The 20,144-nt window shown below is 48.2% G+C and overlaps 7 protein-coding genes across 7 annotated transcripts; 3 read left to right on the top strand and 4 right to left on the bottom strand.

The window, feature by feature from the left end:
• Positions 1-1,069: 1,069 nt before the first annotated feature.
• On the top strand, positions 1,070-7,503 carry VC83_07503 (uncharacterized protein). The gene is made up of 8 exons (XM_024471073.1): positions 1,070-3,773; positions 3,826-3,956; positions 4,027-4,678; positions 4,729-4,965; positions 5,018-5,785; positions 5,829-6,408; positions 6,620-6,758; positions 6,813-7,503. The coding sequence occupies exons 1-8, from the start codon at positions 3,592-3,594 to the stop codon at positions 7,445-7,447; spliced, it is 3,324 nt and encodes a 1,107-aa protein (XP_024321495.1). The 5' UTR covers positions 1,070-3,591; the 3' UTR covers positions 7,448-7,503.
• Positions 7,504-10,333, bottom strand: VC83_07502 (uncharacterized protein). Its single transcript, XM_024471072.1, has 3 exons — positions 9,962-10,333; positions 9,574-9,647; positions 7,504-9,521 (listed from the first exon to the last, which is right to left on the bottom strand). Exons 1-3 carry the CDS (start codon positions 10,134-10,136, stop codon positions 7,860-7,862), a joined length of 1,911 nt encoding a protein of 636 aa, XP_024321496.1. The 5' UTR covers positions 10,137-10,333; the 3' UTR covers positions 7,504-7,859.
• Positions 10,321-11,399, bottom strand: SBH1 (Arf guanine nucleotide exchange factor sbh1). Its single transcript, XM_024471071.1, has 3 exons — positions 11,076-11,399; positions 10,928-11,023; positions 10,321-10,875 (listed from the first exon to the last, which is right to left on the bottom strand). Exons 1-3 carry the CDS (start codon positions 11,338-11,340, stop codon positions 10,841-10,843), a joined length of 396 nt encoding a protein of 131 aa, XP_024321493.1. The 5' UTR covers positions 11,341-11,399; the 3' UTR covers positions 10,321-10,840.
• A 337-nt stretch (positions 11,400-11,736) lies between these two features.
• On the bottom strand, positions 11,737-14,548 carry VC83_07500 (uncharacterized protein). Its single transcript, XM_024471070.1, has 4 exons — positions 14,025-14,548; positions 12,772-13,904; positions 12,569-12,718; positions 11,737-12,517 (listed from the first exon to the last, which is right to left on the bottom strand). The coding sequence occupies exons 1-4, from the start codon at positions 14,128-14,130 to the stop codon at positions 12,206-12,208; spliced, it is 1,701 nt and encodes a 566-aa protein (XP_024321494.1). The 5' UTR covers positions 14,131-14,548; the 3' UTR covers positions 11,737-12,205.
• A 118-nt stretch (positions 14,549-14,666) lies between these two features.
• VC83_07499 (uncharacterized protein) lies at positions 14,667-15,108 on the bottom strand (the record flags this gene model as incomplete). Its single annotated transcript, XM_024471069.1, has 2 exons — positions 14,667-14,797; positions 14,853-15,108. The coding sequence occupies 2 exons, from the start codon at positions 15,106-15,108 to the stop codon at positions 14,667-14,669; spliced, it is 387 nt and encodes a 128-aa protein (XP_024321370.1).
• A 325-nt stretch (positions 15,109-15,433) lies between these two features.
• VC83_07498 (uncharacterized protein) lies at positions 15,434-17,079 on the top strand. The gene is made up of 6 exons (XM_024471068.1): positions 15,434-15,806; positions 16,013-16,112; positions 16,168-16,234; positions 16,303-16,646; positions 16,743-16,869; positions 16,918-17,079. Exons 1-6 carry the CDS (start codon positions 15,506-15,508, stop codon positions 16,978-16,980), a joined length of 1,002 nt encoding a protein of 333 aa, XP_024321371.1. The 5' UTR covers positions 15,434-15,505; the 3' UTR covers positions 16,981-17,079.
• A 330-nt stretch (positions 17,080-17,409) lies between these two features.
• Positions 17,410-20,103, top strand: HRD3 (ERAD-associated protein; the record flags this gene model as incomplete). Its single annotated transcript, XM_024471067.1, has 4 exons — positions 17,410-17,449; positions 17,502-17,654; positions 17,707-19,683; positions 19,739-20,103. 4 exons carry the CDS (start codon positions 17,410-17,412, stop codon positions 20,101-20,103), a joined length of 2,535 nt encoding a protein of 844 aa, XP_024321376.1.
• Between the last annotated feature and the right edge of the window lie 41 nt (positions 20,104-20,144).

Raw genomic sequence — 20,144 nt, 5'->3', positions numbered from 1 at the left:
CGAGTACATTCACTACAACGATGACTACCAGCAACAACAATACAGAATCGATTGTTGTGAAGACAGCTGGAACATGGCGACATTAGGTTGCCATTCTTTTCAATACAGTCTGCAAGAAGATGACGTTCTTTGATTTTTATGTGTCTACTAGAAGACATGGTAAGCAGCGCAACCTGCTCGACAATTAAGTGGGCATCACCCTACTTAAGTAAGCGATTCCTTAATCAGCAAGACCTAAGGGACTAGGCCTTTTGGAGGAGGACCTAGTGTTACGGTAACGTGACGTCATGGTTACAGGACCAGGGCCTAGTAACGTGACATGTGAGTCACAGGGGGCAAGCGGGGTAGGCTGCCATGTGACGGGGCTAATGGATAGTTGCAGAAACTAGTGGATATTGGATATTTGAGCTATCCATAAACTATCCTGAATATCTAGCTATCCGCCAACTATCCAGATTACCCATGAGGCATGATGCCACTATATAAGTAGATAGTATTTCCTTAGATAGGAGCTTCGTGCTCAACTCAATATAGTATTCTTTACAATACTGTAACGTGTTACTTGGAAAGCCTTTGTGTCTAATCCCCTGCCTCCTCTGTCAAGTCAACCTTATGCAAGAAACCTCTGTGTCTTCTATCATTTAGAAGTCAGCGTTACACCTCTATGATTCATTACATGACATCACTCCTTAGTTACTGGGCTAATACTACACATGAAATATCTCTATCAACTAGAGGCCCAGGAACATGAACGATAGCTCCAAAAGCTTCTACAAGCCTCTATGATTCATTACACGTCATCGCTCCTTAGTTACCCACAAGATTGGTTAAGTTATGACATAATCTGTCTATAGGGGTACTCTGACCTTGGACCTCCTTTCACTTCCTATAGGCTAGGAACCTAGGAGATGGTTCTATGGGATTCTCTTATGTCAATTACAGTTACCAAGCCTGGTTAGTCATGGAAAGTCTTGGAAAATGAGAGAACTACACTCCTTTAGCATAAATAGGATTGCCCTTTCCTTAAGAAAGGGCAAGCAGACAATACAGTAAATTGACTATCACATACTTCCACATCTTTTCCAAGCTTCCAAACATTGATCTTGTTACTCCTTGTTTCTGAAAAGTCATTGAGGTGCTAACCTCTGACTTATCCCTGAGTTCTCAGACTCAACATTTGTTACAACTTGTCTAAACCACTAATCATACACCTGATTGCTGCGTTTTGGAATAGTCTAAGCTATGACCCTTTGGCTCTTTTTCCTAAGACAGTGTGTTGTCTTAGTAAAATCATCCCTTCCTTGGGTGGCTAGATTCTCACATCTCGTGCACCAACCATTACATCTATGACCATCGTAACACCCTTATGCCACTATTCCCAGTTTCCGTAAAGTCAATCAGAACTTGGAGGGCTTGTAGAACTGCCTGCGTAGAATAAACCACCGGCAGTCTGAGCTCCTCCCCATCGTCATCATCTTGACCTTCATTAGGAGGCTGGATATATTGTTCAATGACCTCTTGTAGTACTATATCCCCCTCACTATCTTGTATACCCTCTTGTATTGTCTCCTCCGCTGGGTTTAGAAAGTTTGAAAGGTCCATCGCATCGTGAATTCGGCTGTGCTGTTGTACTTGGTTGTAAAGGTCAGTAAGAGGCGGAATGTGCTCAAGAGTAAGTTGGATCGGGTTTTTGATGATTGTGCTTTTGCGGAAGCAGTTGTAGATAGTCGTATTTGAGACATCGTGATACCACGATCGGATGATCCAGCGAAGGGCAAGGTGTAAGTTAATAGTTTTAAGAGGATCTTCATTGTTGTTGAAGGTGTTTAGCATGAACGCAAGCCATTGTCGACGGTAATGAGCTTTAAGGGAGGCAATAATGCCTTGATCAAGGGCCTGGAATCGACTTGTTGCATTTGCTGGTAGCCAGATAATTTGTATATTTGAGGGCGGAGGCGTTGTTTCAACGGCAGCAATATGTGCTGAAAAGTTGTCCATTGTTAGCAGGATCTGTCTATGAGAGCCTATATGTAAATAGAAAGTTCTTAGCCATTCTGCAATAATAAACTGATTCATCCAAGCCCTCTTGTTCCATCGCCAATAACCTCCCATTGCTTCAACATTAATATACCAGAGTGCTTGAGATCAGCTCCCTGTACAGTTTGTACAACAAACAACTGATATTCGCGCCTTGTCCTTCTTAAATCCTGGCTGTGATATTGTTGAAAGACCCTTCGAAGGAGTCAGCTTCCAAAAGAGCCTAGTTTCGTCCATGTTGTATGTCCTCATCTTGATATTCCCCTGCTATTGTCTGTATCCCCTTCATTTCTTCCTCTGCTTGTGTAGGAACTGAGCTTGCTTCACCGTGTTGAGTATAACACTTAATCTTATGCCGTCTTTTAAAATTCGAAACCCAGCCTTGAGAGAATTGAGGCGTAGGCTGGTTGTGGTATGTATTGTGAAAGTTGCTCCCAAATCGGTTTAGCGCGTAGTTGTAGTATATCGGTGCTTGTAACTCCTCCCTTGCTTTCAATAAGCTGCGCCATTCAAAGAGGACTGCTTCAAGGTCAGGCCAGGCAACAGCTTTGCGACAGTGAGTTGATTGCTGAATTGTGTTAAGAGGTATTGCATTGAGGTTGGCGTATCGAAAGCTCAAAGATTCAGAGACTGTTGACTGTCGAATGCGATGGCCGAAGGTTCTAAAGAACCAGTTTGCGAAGGCTTTGGTGACTGGTGAGCATACCAGTTTCAGAGTGCGCGACGCTGCTCAATCGTCATTGTAAACAGCTGATTTCAAGGCATCTTGGCCTATGTAATGTCGGTATAAGACGATATCTGGTCAAATCAGTTCGATATTGAGTGTATTGTAGTTTTGGTGGGAAAATAAAGAATCCTACAAAAAATATCGAGTTGGCATGAATATCGCCTAATCATCGACTTATCGCGTGAGAACTGTACTGCTCCGAAGCCTGGCCATAATAAAGCTATTTCGGTTATTCCTTCCTGATTACTAATCCATTCTGCACAGCGGGAGCTCTAAAGTGACATGGGACTGGGAAGACGACAGCTAAATAAGAGTGAGGAGTAAAGAGCAAACAAACTCGTACTTGCTTATCCCTACCCCTAAACCTCCGAAGGAGGAGACTGCACATAAGGTAGTACATAATATAATGATGGACATAATGATAGACAGGGAGCAAAATGGTGGGCTATGAGGCCCCAGAATCCCCTCAACATGACGTACACACACACCTTGGCCGCTGAAGTGATGTATACTCACTTGTGAGATGCAATTATACCCACCAGGCGCTCTCCAACCCCTCTATTGTCCTCCACGCCTTGCGAAACAGGTTATATTTGCTACTGGCCCTCAACGCCCCGCAAGCAACCGCAATCCATTTCGCTGCTATCCATCACTGTTAACCTAAGTTATCTATACCTATACACCGTGGCCTTGCCTTGTTTCCACCTTCCTTCCACTACCTCCATCCATATAATTCGCCAGGTATCTTCCTCCGCAAGTGCTAAGTAGGACCCTCTATATCGGCTTGCGCAGGTACACAAACCACAAGTAGTGCCGTGTTCCTGATCATGGAGCCAGGAACGGAAGATTCGAAAGACGCGTTACCAGCTGCAATCATTGCCCAAGCAGAAGCGGCATGTGTTGGTAATGCAGACGAAATTCGTTCAACACAACAGCGGGAGTCGTATATTGCATCTCAGCCTCACCAGGCGACGTTGGGGGGTGCTCATAGTTCACCCGAAGCTTCCAGGTAGGCGCCGATATACATATCAAACCTCACAAGCACTGACCATTGTCTCTAGCTCGGCCGATAGAACCTCACATCCTGGGAATTCCGATTTATTGGGAGTCGAAGGAACAGAAGATGCTCCACCAAAGTACAGCGAATTAGAGATCAGCCAAGATGGCCTTGATACGAAGGCGAGAGTCACTGGTAGTCTCCCTCAATCCTGGCACTGAAGTGATGATTGGCCAGATACATGTACTGAGATGTCAATTCGCAGATGATGGTCGTGTCAATATCACCATAAACCAGAAGACCCGGAGACTATCTGAGCTCCTTAACCCTGCACTGAGGGGCCAGCTATCCCTGGTAGCACAGGAGGACGATCAACCATTACCCCCAGGGTATATCCCACCTCCCCTTGGTGGGCAACCAGGACAGATTCCTCCGCCAAACCTCAATGTCGTAATTCTTGTTGTTGGTTCTCGCGGAGATGTGCAACCATTCGTCGCGTTAGGGAAGGTCTTGAAATCTGCCTATGGGCATCGTATACGATTAGCAACCCACCCGGTTTTTCAACCGTTCGTGGAAGAAAATGGCCTAGAATTCTTCAGTATAGGTGGTGACCCGGCCGAGCTAATGGCCTTTATGGTTAAAAATCCTGGGTTAATGCCCGGGATCGATTCGCTCAAGAGCGGTGATGTAGGAAAGCGGCTCAAGGGAATGGAAGAGATAGTTCTTGGTTGTTGGCGGGCCTGTATCGAAGCAGGGGATGGCCTCGGACCGGCACCACGACTGGAGGGGGGTATAAATATGGACACCAACCCTACTGAGAGGCCATTTATTGCGGATGCTATTATTGCCAACCCTCCAAGCTTTGCACATGTCCACGTTGCGGAGAAGCTGGGTGTGCCCCTCCATATGATGTTTACGTATGTACAAATTATCAAATCCAGTCGGCAGGTTGCTAACACAGCAATAGCATGCCATGGTCGCCTACTCAGTCCTTTCCCCACCCCCTTGCAAGTATCCAGTCTTCCAATGCCGACGTGAACATGACGAATTTCATCTCATATGCTTTAGTAGAAATGATGACTTGGCAAGGTTTAGGGGACCTTATAAATCGTTTCCGCGAACGCGTTCTGGGCTTGGAACCAATAAGTGTCATATGGGGCCCAGGAGTGCTGAGTCGACTGAAGATACCTTGCACATACTGCTGGTGAGAACCCCGTTTAGCTGTCATCTTTATCATTTGCTCATATTCCTTGCAGGTCCCCAGCTCTGATTCCTAAGCCAAAGGACTGGGGCCGACATATCTCCGTGTCTGGCTTTTTCTTTCTGAGCCTTGCCTCCAGTTATCAGCCCGAGCCCGAGCTCGCCGCATTCTTAGCTGCTGGGCCACCACCTGTATATATTGGGTTTGGCTCAATAGTTGTGGATGACCCAAACTCTATGACATCTATGATATTTGAAGCCATACAGAAAGCCAGAGTCCGTGCCCTAGTATCTAAAGGCTGGGGAGGTCTCGGTGCCGATTCTCTTGACCTGCCGGAAGGGGTGTTTATGCTTGGAAACGTTCCTCATGACTGGCTGTTTAAACACGTGTCATGTGTGGTTCATCACGGTGGTGCTGGAACTTCAGCTGCTGGGATTGCTCTTGGAAAACCTACAGTGGTTGTTCCCTTCTTTGGCGACCAACCTTGGTGGGGAGCAATGATACATCGAGCTGGAGCAGGGCCAGAGCCAATACCGTATAAGGATCTAACTGCAGATAAGCTTGCTGCTGCCATTGCCGAGGCACATAAACCGTCGACTTTGGAGAAGGCAGAAGAACTTGGGGTCCGCATCAGCAAAGAAAAGGGATTAGAAGACGGTGGGAAAAGCTTTCACGATCACCTCGATTGGAATTCGCTTCGCTGCTCACTTGCACCGAATAGAGTCGCTGTGTGGCAGGTGAAGAAGACACAGGTTCGCCTGAGTGCACTGGCGGCTACAGTCCTCGCCAATGAAGGCCTCTTGAATTTCTCGGATCTTAAACTGTAAGTGCTTCTAAACAAATATGGTGCCTGGCTAACTGTACAGATATCGACACCGTGAATATGACACAGATAATGGACCTTGGGATCCTATCTCCGGTGGTGCTTCCGCACTTTTCGGCACAATCGCAAGTCTGTCGATGGGTGTGGCTGATTTTCCAGTTGAGTTAATTGGGGCCTTAAAACCCAAGCCGGCCTCAACCGCCACGGATAAAACAGCAGCTCTCGACGAGGATGATGTACCTTCCCCGGCAGGCGGGAGTCCATCGCCGCCAAAGGATTTAGCCTCAAACTCACAATCGCAGTTGAGTTCGTCATCAGGAAGCCAAAGCGGGCCAGTAGAGCGTTCAACATCAACAGATCAAAAGTCGGAACAAAGGTCTTCTTCCCAGGCTACAAAAGAAACCAAGAAGCAATTCGACCCCTCCGCTATCACCTTGGAATCTGCCATTGGAGCTTCTAAGGGGATATCCCGGGTAGTTGGTGCTGGCATGAAGTCACCGATGGACTTCACGTTGGGTTTGGCTCGCGGTTTTCATAATGCTCCTAAACTATACGGCGACGATACCGTGCGCCCCCAAGAAAGGGTTACTGGCTTTCAGAGCGGGTTGAGAGCTGCAGGAAAGGTATGTTCACTTCTATTATATTCCCATTCGTACGCATCGCACCCCACCGCTCCAATTTGAAGTGCTCGAGATCTATATTCCCACCCTGCCCACTATTATGTTCTGGGTGGGGGGTACCAGGAAACATATTCGCCAATGGTGATATAGGCTCTGTTATATCTGTCCAATTGTGTTTGCCAGTCTCAATGATAGGGTAGCTGACTGTGCCCAGGGCTTTGGATATGGATTCTATGACGGTATCTCCGGGCTTGTTACCCAACCCATGAAGGGGGCCGAAAAGGAAGGGGCAGCTGGCTTCATCAAAGGTATAGGGAGAGGTATTGGTGGACTCGTTTTGAAGCCCGGTGCTGGTAAGTGATTGCATCGACATCCCCTGGTATATCTGCTAACAGTGGCCTAACCAGCGATTTGGGGACTCCCTGGCTACACGATGATGGGATTGCACAAGGAAGTCCGGAAAATGTTCGGAGCAAGTGTTCAGGCCTATATCATATCGGCCAGAACTGCCCAAGGGTACGAGCAGTGGAGAATCTCGTCCAAAGATGAACAGCAATATATTATAAGCCGTTGGCAGGGGCTTAAATCCAAACCTGCTGAATCATCGCGTCATGATAGTGGGAAAGGAAAACAAGTTCCAAACGTGCACTCTAGTGGTGATGGGTCGCAGGCTCATAGTGCGAACCTGGAGGATGAAGAAGCTTTGCGCCGTGCTATCGAAGAAAGCATTGCACATGCTGCCGGACCCAAAACAGATGACATCTCCGAAGCTGATCAAAAGGCCGCTCTCGAAGCAGCTATCCAGAGAAGTGTCTCCGATTCCAGAGGACCTTCGACTGCTACACACGTAAATGAAGATACAGAAGAAGAAGAACAACTCAAGCGTGCTATCGAAGAGTCCATGCGCTATCACGATCGGGATGTATCAGCAACAAAGACAGATGAAGATATTGTTATGGAGTACATCAAGAAACAGAGCCTCGCCGAGGAGGAGCACAGGCAGGCAATGCACAAATCCGCGTCATCTGGAGACAAAGAATGACCATAGTAAGTTCTGATTAAGAGTAGACTATGAGAATAGCTAGAACGCCGAAATTAATGCCTCATTTCGTCAAATCCACTGTCTTGTGGGAACTGGTAGAGCTGCTGGATATCTCTCGGCTGCCTTTGTATCAAGGCTTAATTAAGACTGCCGAAAATGAACCAAAATCCCCACTGTGATTTGAAAGGTATTCAGGTCGTATTGGCCCCATCCTGGTGGCATTTTATATAACTTTCTGCCACACACCTGCATATAAATCATTCACAACGCCCCGAAGTAGGGGAGGAAGGAAGTAGGAAGGCGTATTCCCGAACGAAGATTAAGTATTCAACGAGCGAAGCCAACCTCTCCATCTCCATATATCTGCGTGTATATAGCTCCGTCCATGTACTGCAACCCATATAGAAAGATTTCAAATACGAAGCTTTTTAGCGATGTGGTTAATCTCAGCATCGTCCGCAAATGAACCCTCAAGAGCTTCACGGATAAACGCGTCTGCTTCATCCTCCTTGTCATCCACTATTACGCTGGCGCTAATAGTTGACATCTTCTCCAGTGCCCCGGATCCGCCTTCACTGCCAAAGTTGTCATAGCCACGAGGGTTCTTGAAACCTGGACGATCGAGACTATCGAGAGGGTTGGGACCAAGTGAACCATTGTTCTCAGCCGCTCGGTGTTTACCTACCCTCAGTTCATTAAGCTTAACATGACTTTCCGTCCCAGGGTAATCTTCAGGCCATACCCAGCCGAGACCATCGTTGTTTTGCTTCGACATTGCCCATCGCCGAAGCTCCCGAACTCCTTGTAGGCCAATGTTGAGATCCGATGCGTAAATCATTAGCTCCATGGCTTCTCGCTCATAGCAACGGCCGAGAATGCTATCAGGGGGAAATATGGCATTCGTTTCCGGGCTTTCTTTGTCATACCATGTGTAACCCCGCATGCATGGTGGGAGGCCTTGCGATATGAGGTCTTCGTACGTAGAACTTGAGCGAACCACAGCCTTTGATTTCGGAGATGGTTGAGTCAATGTGAGACACCTGCCCTCGATGAAGATGTTTCCGGTCGGCGATACTGCCTCGAGGTGTTCTAACACGTAAGATATTTCCTTGACAACCAGGACGTGATCAATGACTCCCTGGTCATCGACGGGCATGAGACGCACGACATCCCCTTCAATGATTTTTTCCGCACCCAGCCAGATCCCTCGGCACTTGAATTTAGCGTGGAGGGATTCTGACGCCGCCTCCGGAGAATTTGAACCGGGAAATATCCTCGTGAATGCGCAAGGATCGAATGGAAATAGTTTGGACATCATGTGAGCGGTTGGCATGATATTACTTTCCCACAGGGTTTGATCCTGGCCGTGTTGCAACTCTCGTAACATGGAGAATGGTCTAATGTGGCTGAGTTTCACATTTAACTTTGTTGGCGTCGATTGGGAAAGCGAGTCTGATGGAAGGACCTCAACGCAAATCGTTGGGGCCGATCTTTTCTTTCCTTTCAAGGCTGAAAATGCGAGATCTTCAACACGTGCTTCGCCTGGCTCTGGAGCGGACATAACCCGGCCTGCTTCCCATTTTGGCCATCCACCAAACTGCCCTGTCTTTTCGTCAAAGAGCTTCAGGTACTGCGTGCTCTCATCCATACGAACTGCGGACTCGTCGTTGTAAAAAAGCACAATTTCATTCTCTCTCGGCTGGAAGGAATGACATTCGTGGAGAATCGAATTGTATTCCACGTGGGGGTTGAAGAGGCGATAGCTCCAGCCCATTGGTTCATTGTAGTTGAAATCCAACGCCAAGGCCAAGTTCCGGGCCTTCATATTATGGCTTCGATATAAGAGATCGATATACTTTTGGGCAGGGTTGATATCCAAGGCATCTGCTGGCACCGCCTGGGGCTTGCGCCCGGACAGCCTCTGCCCACCTGGCTTCTGATAGGACTTGTTGGGTTTGCAATTGACACACTCACATTCGGTCTGCCCTCCACTCATCAAGTGCTTAAAGTGGACAAAGAACTTAATTGGAGAGTCAAATTTTCCCTTCGGGTGTCCAAAAAGATACCTGTCAACCTGGAGGTACGTTAGACTCATTATGAACTTGATAATCGATGCATTAACTCACATGTGTGCCGTTTTTCCGCGTCTTTGTGTAGATTCGATAGTGCTTGGGCAAGGCCGACAGTATGTACGTTGTATCTGTCATCCATGTTATTTTATGTGACAAAATAAAGAGTTATTGTTATTGGCGCTCTGCATAGCGGAGTAGACATAGAACATAAATGAATATGGTGCAAGAAGAAGTGTGCAGGGGATTGCCCAAGGTTTGTGTTCGCCAGGTGGAAGTGGGTTTGAGTGAGATTGAACAACGGATAGGACGGTAAAAAAAACGCGCATGATGGACTCTTTGAGAAGAGAGAAAAAAATAGACTCGTTGAAATATATCTTACTGGACCTTTTGATGGTGATATGATATGAGAGTGTGCTTGAAGAATACAAAACTGTAGACGTACCTTTTCGAGACTGCCCAATATTATCCATCCACTGGGACGCCAACGACCTATGATAGTAATCATCATTCAGTTTAAAAACATAGCCTGATTCCTCGGGCCAGTATTCACTCCCACCATCTGAAAAGTCACTCTCCAGATCGATGATAGAGGTCCGGCGCGGCGCTTGAGGCGCCATTTCTAAAGTCTTGTGGAGTTTGTTTTGCAAAATTGAAGAGAGAATCACGTCGGGGCCAAACTTCCCATCAACAGACGCTCCCGTGTTGAGATCCAATCACCAAGGATCAGTGGAGATGTAAGCATGTGAACTTGTGAACTTGTGTTACAAAGTAAGGGTTATAAGGTCAGTAAACATTGTCGATATCCACTATCTCGCTTCGCCAATGCGCTTAATTGCCGCCACGACTGCTACCGCCAGTTACGGCGATCAACAAGCATTTGAGCCTCCTAGGGTGATAGCTTTCAGGGACCCTGATAACAAGTAGCAATTTGCTCATGTCTTAGAATAGCCTCACACGAATATGTGGCGGCCTCATACACTACACCCCATTCAAGGACTCGAAGCTTTTTGAAGCCATTATATATGTACCATGCAGATATGAACCATGCAGATATGAACAAGACTGCCTTTAATGATACTTGACAAGAAGCAAGTCAATTAACTTCTATTTTACAGATTGCACTGTCGCTAGTGTGCGACACAAGTTACAATGTCTCTTGCAAGAACGTCCCTTGTAAAATAGCTTTTCTCGAACTTCCGTATCAATTATATCTAGAAATCCAGTACAGTCCGCGCCGCCAAAGCCGAAAATGCCGCATGTCTTAGAACCCCGGGTACAAAAGCGAATAACAGTAGAAACTCCCCAAAGTGGGCGCGTCGAATCAGCTGGAGAATCGGCGGGTGATTTTAGCGATGACTACAGGTCCGTTAGCAGATAGCTTTTTGTGTCATTGGGAGATGTATCATACCGTGTAAAGCAACAACGCTGAAGATAAATACAATAGCCAGAACGAGAACAACGACGGGGTCGACCTTGAGTCCTGGAGACTCATCGGTGTACAGCTCTGCCCAGATTGTCAGCAAGAATCCATGTGCTACCAAAGCAATAAAACTTACTCAGCATTGTGCTGCTGCTTCCACCGGCGCCAGCCGCTCTGGTGCTGCTTGGTCGTACATTCGCAACCTTGTCCTTCTGGTCCGCAGCAGCTCTCCTGCGAATAGCAGTCTTTGGACCACCCGGTGGCGTAGGGGATGACGGCCGTCCGGAGTTCTGCACGCCCGAGGAAACGGGGGAGGATGCACGTGGAGAAGACTGTGATGATAGAATTGTTAGTAATAAGCAACATAATAGAAGGAAGTTAATGAGCGCGCGTGTCTGCATTGCGCATTGCAACCGAATGAACCAAGAAAGTTAACCAATTATGCTTACCATTATTCGGGGTGATGGTTTGTGTAGATGGGAGCGACCTATGACTCGAGAACGAAAACGGTTTGGGTATGGCGTTCTGAGTTTGAATCTCAAGGCTGTTTGATAGGATTGATGCTGCGTTATAATTGAGGCCACGATTACGGACATAGTGCCCACTTAAAACGCACTACTGTGCGGCGCGGCACTTCGATTATCCGACCAAGTCCACTTTTGCTGTAGCTTCCGACAATCTAATCTAATCGGAATAAATGGAGAAAGGGGCTGATCTGGTGGCCGCCAAGTATAAAACAGGCTGGGCTGGTTACAGGTACTATAGTCACGACGAGACGGTCTATGCAATGAAAGTAAGTCCACCTGCTGGCTGAAACGGATAACTATATTTCACTAAAAGGTGAATGTAGTCTTACACGGGTATATCAATGTGTACGCGTCCCTATGTTTTCGAAAGAGAGCTGTGAAATAACAAGGGGAAATCGCTCGATGAGTCGCAAAAATGAAAGTACAGAAACGATTCTCAATGCCTCTGGTTATTAGATGGAGATATAATCCTCATCCTTCTCCATAGCCAGTCTGAATTTGGCCAGCTTGGAACTTGGTGAAATAGGCCTCTCCTCCGTCAACCGACGTCCCTCCACAGACGACCCATCTGCTCCTCCTCGGAATTGATGCGTTTAATTTCCTGACGTTCGCCTACTCAGCGAGTTGTGTCCCATGCTGATTATAAATATTAAACGTACATCCTATAATAGAATTGAAGATGTCAACCGAACTCCATCCGCTATGAGGCCAAGTTGCAAGAATGCATACTTTAAGAAAGTTAAAGAGCAACGTCCAGTACCAGACTGACATCGCGTACTTGGGACCCTGCAAGATCTTCGAGAACAGGTATCAAATCCAGTAGCTCATTGTCATGGGCGTCCGAAAACCAGCTGCTTATGGGTACAGCATGCTGAGGGTGGAATATGTACGACGTTGGCGAATTGTCGATGATAATAGTCTCTCGTAGATCGCGGCCAACCTGGGACAGGTCTTTAACGTAGTTGCCTTGATGGTTGTAACAGCTCTCTCGAAAAAGGCGGTGGTGGACAACGTTGTGTATGTCGAGTTGATCCAATAGGGGATCGCCATACTATATGATGTCAGATTTCATCTGTGGACAACTAGAAGCAGATTTACTAACCTTGGAAACGGATGCTGTGAACACCACTACCTCATATAACTCGCCGACACGCTTCATGAACTGGTCTACTCCAGGGCGCTTAATGACATAGACATTGTGATACTGTCCCTCAATTTCTACCGGAATCGTAAAATCTGCCTGGTGCAAAATCTGGGATATTGTCAGCATTATGATGGGTGAAGCCTTGTGATGGACGCAAATACCTTGAAGCTGCTGTGCACCAACGTTTCATCGAGATCAAGAACCAAACATTTTTTCCCGTTAAACCTTGGTTCAATTGGAGGTAGCAGCCACTGCTGCTTTTCTTCAACAGTATCAACAACAGACGGTCCCTGGGTCTGACTTAGTGCATCGCTGTTGGTGCCTGCTCCAGCTATCGCGGGAGGTGGGGGTAACGTTATATCCGCTGTATTCGTCTGTTGATTTCCTTCTACGTCTTTGGTGGTGTTACCCTCTCCAGAGTCGCCCATGTGAACTTTCGTATCAACCTCATTGTTTGTGGCATTCTGAGATAAGATGGGAATGCTGCGGTCTTGTTGGGGAATTATCGGAGTTGGCGCCTGGACAAATACTACAGGGTTTGATGCACCGAGAGCGTTTGTGTCTGCGACCGGTTCCTCGGCATCTCGTGGTATAGCAGGTAGCGGCTGGTTACGAGAATCCTTTGAGTTGGCATGCTGCTCAGCGACAGTTTGTGATTGTTTGACACCAGTTCCTTCAACAGATGGCCGATCATCGCCAGGGGTCGTATTTGGGACCATGGCCGCCTTTTCCGGTTGTTGCGCAGATTTATGGCTTGTGGTTACGTCGGGGACGCTTGACACTGGTTTGCTTGGTGTCGTGACCCTAGCTTGAGAAGTGGTTGACGTAGTCGGCTTTACAGGGAGAGCTGGTTCTTCCGGGTCGATCCCATTCGCACTGTCGGGAACGCCGCAGCAGTTCAGAAAAGACAAGAAACCTCGAGACTTCTTTGGCTTTTGCATTTGTGCTGATTGAGAAGATGTAGCATTAACTGTCGCCGGTGTGCTTTCAGCAGCTGCAGGTGTCGATCTCTTACTGCTCGATAAACTGCCGTTGCGCTTCTCGCCGATGATGCTGGAGTTGGATTTCCGTGAACCTCCCCCTATGCTGCTAGTTGGATCGCTGGCTGTGGCTCCACTGAGGGCTGTCGCTGTCGGCGAAGGCTGTATCTTGTGCGACGATGATCGCGAGAGCACATGCAGGAGGGTATGATTCCTCTTTAGTGTGTCGCTTGTTGTGACTGATGATTCGTCTCCAACTGGAACGGAGGTCAGGTCGGGCTCGTTTGAAGTCTGGTCTCGTTGGCTGTCGGCGACTGAAGTGGAGATGATGTTAGCCTGGTGAACACAGTTGATCAACCATCGATGAATCCCAATAAATTGGATGCCAACATGGATTTATGCTCGTAAGCAGGGAGGAGAGGTGCGATGCTTACAATGGTTCGGTGTGGTGGAAGCTTTCGATGTGTAACCGTTCTTCTGCTCTACTGTAGATGAGCGAACGGATTCATGCTCAACCGGCTGAGCGACCTCATTACTCATCGAGGGCGACTTGAGGCCTCGATAGACCTACCGTGATGCGCCGTGATTGCTGTTGATGCCTCGTCTTGATCCAGGCTCACCACCGCACTCGTCGCTCGGTTGACCCGAGGCGGGATGTGGCTGGGCGCGTAATAAGGAGAGGGTGGAGATCTCGGCAGATTAGCTCGCGGGTTTGGGTTGAGTCGCGACAATTGGCGAAGACAAGGGACGGTGGATAAATGAGCGACGCAGCTGATGATATTTGTCCTCAACAACTCCCAGTTGCGCGCAGTTGAGGTACTGGGGTTGAGTTTTGATAGGATTTCGGTGGTGGTGGTGGTGGTTGGAAGGAAGGCAAAGCAGGTTGGCGACGTTGGGGTTTGATTAGTGACATGAGTGGTCAGTGCAGCAGTCACATCACACATAATCTGCCTTGAAGCCATCCTATTAGCCTAACATGGCTTAACACGCTCTAATACAAACGCTCTAATACAAATGTATTAGAGCGTGTTAAGCCATGTTAGGCTATGTTGGACGTATTGGGCGTGTTGGACCTATTAGAGACCCCTATCCGTTGAGAAAGAGAGACAGGAGACGGGGGCACTAACGGGGGCTACGGGGGGGGCTACGGGGGCTACGGGGGCTACGAGGGCTACGAGGGCTACGGGGGCTAGGGGGCTACGGGGGGCTACGTTGTCTCAGTAGCTGTGCGAGGCGAGTACGGAGTATAGCACCGTATATACGGAGCACCGCACCATTATACGTAATACATGAGGTGTAAGGAGTTTGCCATAGCCAGTCCATAGCCAGCATAGCCGGTCCATAACCACTCCATAACCACATAGCCAGTCCATAGCCAGCATAGCCGGTCCATAACCACTCCCATAGCCAGTCCATAGCCAGCATAGCCAGTCCATAACCAGCATAGCCAGTCCATAACCAGCATAGCCAGTCCATAACCAGTATAGCCAGAGCATAGCCAGTCCATAACCACAGCATAGCCAGTCCATAACCAGTACCAGAGTTAGGGTAGACTGAGTGGGGTATAAGCTCATGACAGGTACGGGCGGTACGGCGGGTAGCAGCTCCCAGAGAGGCGACGGCAAAACAAAGCACACACATCACTCAGGCCACCCCCCCAGGCCACACACACCCAGGCCACCCCCCAGGCCACACACACTCAGGCCACCCCCCAGGCCACCCCCCAGGCCACACACACCCAGGCCACCACCCCCAGGCCACCCAGGCCACACCCCCCCCGGGTCCCACCCCCACCCCACGTTATCTCCATCTGCTCTCTCCTCAGCTATGGCCACAGCTCGCCGCCAGAGACAAGAATTGTTTGTATGGACATACAAACAATTCTTGCCAGTTGCAGTTCAAGGTCAACCAAAATATGTATACCTTGGATGCCACTGATTCTTTTGCCATTGAGCAACCATCTGGCACCTATGTCTACGACATAGTGCCCGTCGCTGGTGGCATCGTCTCCATCTCCTCTGACGACACAGTGCGCCTCTTCGATCCATCAAATCTTCAACAAGGACCAGTGTACAGCGTACCGACACTTAATCCGGAGGTCACGTGCCTCGAGGCTCTCGATCACCAAGGCTCCATTGTGTGCACTGCAGGGAGAGACGGCAAGGTAACGATTCTGGACTTGCGACAGCAGTCGCGAGTAGCTCAAATAGGGACTGGTAAGACTTGTGTGCTTTCTTTCGATAATTCCACCTGGCAACCTCGAACAGGAGATCCGCGAACCCCGTTTCATACCCTGCTTTCCAGATACCGAACCCAGCATATTTTCTGCATTATACGCCCTCCTAGTTCATCAGAAGATGGGAGACCGCCGATCATCTGCAAAACCCACTCCCCGCATAACTATGACTGACAAGACCACCAGGACACAACGCCCCCATATTGTCTCTCGCAACATGCAAAGATGCATATGCAGTTGCAGCGGGCACGGAACTTACCAATGGCCAAGCAGAGGTTATTATATGGTATGTACATGTCATGTGATAGATATCTGCATGGCTTTTTACTTACTGGACGAAGGGACACCCGAAGCCTCAATGCCCCAAGGCTTCAATACACAGAAAGCCACAACGATGATGTTACAGAGGTAATCTTCGATCCGCGTGGTGCCCAAACACCCAGGCTTTACTTATGACTGACTATGGTACCTGGCAGCTTCAATACCATCCCACCGAGACGTCTATGCTGTTGTCAGGGTCAACGGATGGGCTTGTTAACCTGTACAACACGACGATACTTGAGGAGGAAGATGCTCTTCACCAAACACTAAATCATGGCTCGTCCATCCACAAGGCAGGATTTCTCAATAACCTTGACATATTCGCATTGTCGCATGATGAGAAATTTGCCATATATCCAATGATAACAAACACAGAAGCCAGCGTTGAAGAGCCACCATCAACTCAGTTTGGCGATTTACGAGAAAGCCTTGGATGTGAATATGTGGCAAGTGTGTTTGGTAGACCCAATGGAGGTGTTGTTGGCATTGGGAGTCACAGGTAAGCAATAGGCTGCGGGCATTGTTTCCACTGATTGACTTGCCGGTTCTTGGAACATGCGGCGTATACTTTCCAGATGCTGACCAGTCAATATAGCCAGTCAAATTTTAGCCTTGTGCAGCTTAAAAATAGTCCCCCTTGGGCAATCTCGACCGAGTCACCTGTTACGTTATCTGGTGGCCATGGTGGGGAGGTCGTACGCTCATTCTGCTTCTTAGACGAGGTTTGTCATACTTTCCAGCTGCTTAATACATTAATTAACGGTGCATAGTTTCGCATGATCATAACTGGTGGCGAGGACGGGCAGATAAAGGCATGGAAGTTCGACGGGTAGCTAAATTATCACCTCGAATTTTCCATTCTCAATTCTCCCATGTAAAGTGAATTGTTTAACTAAGAATTGTTCATAGTTTGTAACTCAATAAAAAGGGCCTTGTATTACAATATTACATCCCTCATCAAGTGTATATTTCGAGCAGGCTTTAGTTATGTGGGTTGGATGTGAAGGTTGTAGTTGTGTTGTGACGCTGATCCGTACCGGATAAATGTTAACCCAATTGCGGCTTATAGATGATGACAGCTTGGACTTGGAACAGATCGTGGGCTGGTGCAGTTCGGCAGAATGCTTCATTATTGCCACGAATATAGAAGTTGTTGGCATGACACAACTGAATCTACATGCTGTGATGCATTTTGAGTCGTTCAGCACTGCGGGATGACCTCCTTGGTGAATGATTAGAAGCTACATCAGGGAGCTTGCAACATGAAGGGATACTGCCAACGGCGTATGCCGTTCATCATATGTACGTCGGAACTGTTGAGCAGCCGTATCTGCCACCCACTGACAAGATATAGTACTTTTACAGGTAATATATGTTACAGCTCATACTCAACCGACAAACGTCCATGCCGAAGCCAACGACCTGAGTTCGAACAGCGATTCGGCCCCAACTGGTCTTTCAGCCCCCCAAAACGAACACGGCGAGCATGGCACGGAGTACTATCAAGGTGCGAGCTCTTCAATTACTTTGATAATATTTATTGATCACCGTCTTCTTAGGTCTCGTCGGAGAAGCATTGTCCTTCTTGGAGCCATTAGAGACAGGGAACAGCCGATATTCTTCTCTCAAGACATCCCGATTTCCTACTACCGCTCTTTACTACCTTGGCGAATTAATATCACAACTATATGTCGGCGCGCCTCCAACCGACCAGGGGACATCCGATCAAGGGGCTAACGGGAAGGATGGCGGGCAGACCCTGACTGGTCCCCTGTCAGATGGCGTGGCTTTACTCAGAGAGTCCGCGAAGTACAACAATTCTGATGCCATATATCTTCTGGCGCAGATGAGCTTCTACGGCAATTTCTCTTATCCGAAGAACCTCACAGAGTCATTGCAGAGGTATTCGCAGCTTGCGACTCTCTCCGGCAATAGCTCGGCCCAACATATGATTGGGTTTATGTACGCAACAGGTGTTGGTGGAGTTGTACGACGGGATCCAGCCAAAGCCTTACTACATCATACATTTGCGGCTCAGGCTGGCCATAGCAAATCGGAAATGACGGTTGCATTTCGCTATCAAAATGGAATCGGAACCTCGCGTAATTGTGATGAAGCAGTTACTTATTATAAGAAAGTGGCTGACAAGGCAATCGCATGGTATCGATCCGATGAACCAGGGGGGAAGGCCTGGGTACCAGACTCCTACAGCCTAGCAGATTATGATGGAGGAGTCTATGGCGAAGGTGCGAGCGCGTCCAGTGCAGGCATGAACTCGCAGCGCGGGGAAGGAGGCCTGGATGCCCATGCAGCGTTAGACGATGTTCTCGAGTATCTCGATTTGATGTCTGGAAAGGGCGACTTCAAGGCTACATTCAGTTTGGGTCGCATACACTATAATGGTCAGAAGGGCCTCAATCGCGACATGAAGGCGGCACGAAAATATTTCCAGGCTGTCGTCGGACAATATTGGAAACGAGACGGGACTAAAGTGGAAACTACGGATAAGCCCGATATCGAGAAGTTTGCATGCAACGCCGCTGGCTATCTCGGCCGGATGTATATGAGGGGAGAGGGCGTCGATATAAACTATGATAAGGCACTACACTGGTTCCGGCGAGGAATCACTGGAGGGGACGCAGGGTCAGCAAACGGTCTAGGCTTGATGTATCTTCATGGCTTGAAGGTTTCCAAGGATGCACCCAAGGCCGCGGATTTATTCAGAGCGGCTGCTGAGCAGGATTACGCCCCAGCTCAAGTTAACCTTGGCAAGTTGCACTTGGACCAGGGACGGACTGAGGACGTTCAAATTGCCAGAAGCTACTTTGAACTAGCGGCGAGATATGGTAATATTGAAGCTTACTACTACCTCGCTGAAATTGCGAACTTTGGCATAGGCCGGGATCGTTCTTGCGGCCTCGCGGCTGCTTACTACAAGACCGTTTGTGAAAAGGCGGAGCCGCTACTCTCTTCATTTGCCGAAGCAAACGAAGCTTACGCAAATGGCGACCCAGAATTGGCTCTTCTTGACTATATGATGACGGCAGAACAAGGGTATGAGAGAGGCCAGGCGAATGTGGCATATCTCCTCGACCAGGAAAATTCCATTCTGAAACTGTCAACCCTCTCCCCAATTTCCAAGCCGAGATCAACACTGCTTGAAAACCCAGGCCTGGCTTTGGTCTACTGGACCCGGTCTGCAAAGCAAAATAACATTGACTCCATGGTCAAGATGGGCGACTATTACCTTAATGGCATTGGCTCCGAGCCTGACGTGGAGAAAGCCGCTGCATGTTACACTGCGGCTTCCGAATTTCATCAAAGTGCTCAGGCTCTCTACAATCTGGGCTGGATGCACGAAAATGGCATCGGGTTAATACAGGACTTTCATCTCGCAAAACGATTCTACGACGAAGCACTGGAAACAAACGATGAAGCATACTTCCCAGTTACGCTCAGCTTATTGAAGCTTCGCTTGAGAAGCGCATGGAATACTTTGACTCACGGAAGGGTCAACTCGATCCGATATGAACCTGGTAAGTTCCAATGCTTTTTTTAGCGTGTTGATGATTTGCTGTTAACAAGCATTAGCGCCCTCGAAACAGTGGTCCCTTTCCGAATGGATTAACAATTTCATGGAAGATGACCGCCTCCAATACATGGATTATGAAGAAGACGATCTGCTTCATCGCAATGATCCAACACATGGAGCTGATGATGGGATGTATGATGATGTCATTGACGATGGTATAGTCGAGAGTTTCATTATAATCGCGTTGGCAGGTGCTCTTGTCTGGCTTATATACTATCGGCAACAGCGACAGCTGGCTCATAGGCAGAATGGTCAAGGGAATCAACCTGTTGGCGGACAACAAGCACAACCAGATGGGGGCGTGTTCCCTAGAAACGGCGATCCTGCATTTGCACAGTGGGCCGCAGGAGGAGTAGGCCACTAAGGATGGTAGAGAAGGAAGAGCTCTAGCTGTTTGATTATTGA

Source organism: Pseudogymnoascus destructans (genome assembly GCF_001641265.1).
Source record: "Pseudogymnoascus destructans isolate 20631-21 unplaced genomic scaffold scaffold_20, whole genome shotgun sequence".
Taxonomy (NCBI): Eukaryota; Fungi; Ascomycota; class Leotiomycetes; order Thelebolales; family Thelebolaceae; genus Pseudogymnoascus; species Pseudogymnoascus destructans.
Note: the sequence above shows the minus strand (reverse complement) of the source record. Positions and strands in the feature narration are given on the sequence as shown.

Excerpts from the sequence above, each read along its gene's own strand:
- VC83_07503 (XM_024471073.1), top strand. The coding sequence starts at position 3,592 with ATGGAGCCAGGAACGGAAGATTCGAAAGACGCGTTACCAGCTGCAATC. Across the intron at positions 5,786-5,828 it reads AATTTCTCGGATCTTAAACT|ATATCGACACCGTGAATATG; the intron begins GTAAGTGCTTCT and ends CTAACTGTACAG. Across the intron at positions 6,759-6,812 it reads CGTTTTGAAGCCCGGTGCTG|CGATTTGGGGACTCCCTGGC; the intron begins GTAAGTGATTGC and ends TGGCCTAACCAG.
- VC83_07502 (XM_024471072.1), bottom strand. The coding sequence starts at position 10,136 with ATGGCGCCTCAAGCGCCGCGCCGGACCTCTATCATCGATCTGGAGAGT. Across the intron at positions 9,648-9,961 it reads TATTGGGCAGTCTCGAAAAG|ATACAACGTACATACTGTCG; the intron begins GTACGTCTACAG and ends CATGGATGACAG. Across the intron at positions 9,522-9,573 it reads CGCGGAAAAACGGCACACAT|GTTGACAGGTATCTTTTTGG; the intron begins GTGAGTTAATGC and ends ACGTACCTCCAG.
- SBH1 (XM_024471071.1), bottom strand. The coding sequence starts at position 11,340 with ATGCAGACACGCGCGCTCATTAACTTCCTTCTATTATGTTGCTTATTA. Across the intron at positions 11,024-11,075 it reads AAGCAGCAGCACAATGCTGA|AGCTGTACACCGATGAGTCT; the intron begins GTAAGTTTTATT and ends CAATCTGGGCAG. Across the intron at positions 10,876-10,927 it reads CAGCGTTGTTGCTTTACACG|TCATCGCTAAAATCACCCGC; the intron begins GTATGATACATC and ends ACGGACCTGTAG.
- VC83_07500 (XM_024471070.1), bottom strand. The coding sequence starts at position 14,130 with ATGAGTAATGAGGTCGCTCAGCCGGTTGAGCATGAATCCGTTCGCTCA. Across the intron at positions 13,905-14,024 it reads TTCCACCACACCGAACCATT|TCGCCGACAGCCAACGAGAC; the intron begins GTAAGCATCGCA and ends TCTCCACTTCAG. Across the intron at positions 12,719-12,771 it reads TGGTGCACAGCAGCTTCAAG|ATTTTGCACCAGGCAGATTT; the intron begins GTATTTGCGTCC and ends ACAATATCCCAG.
- VC83_07498 (XM_024471068.1), top strand. The coding sequence starts at position 15,506 with ATGTATACCTTGGATGCCACTGATTCTTTTGCCATTGAGCAACCATCT. Across the intron at positions 16,113-16,167 it reads CAAGCAGAGGTTATTATATG|GGACACCCGAAGCCTCAATG; the intron begins GTATGTACATGT and ends TACTGGACGAAG. Across the intron at positions 16,647-16,742 it reads GTTGGCATTGGGAGTCACAG|CCAGTCAAATTTTAGCCTTG; the intron begins GTAAGCAATAGG and ends CAGTCAATATAG.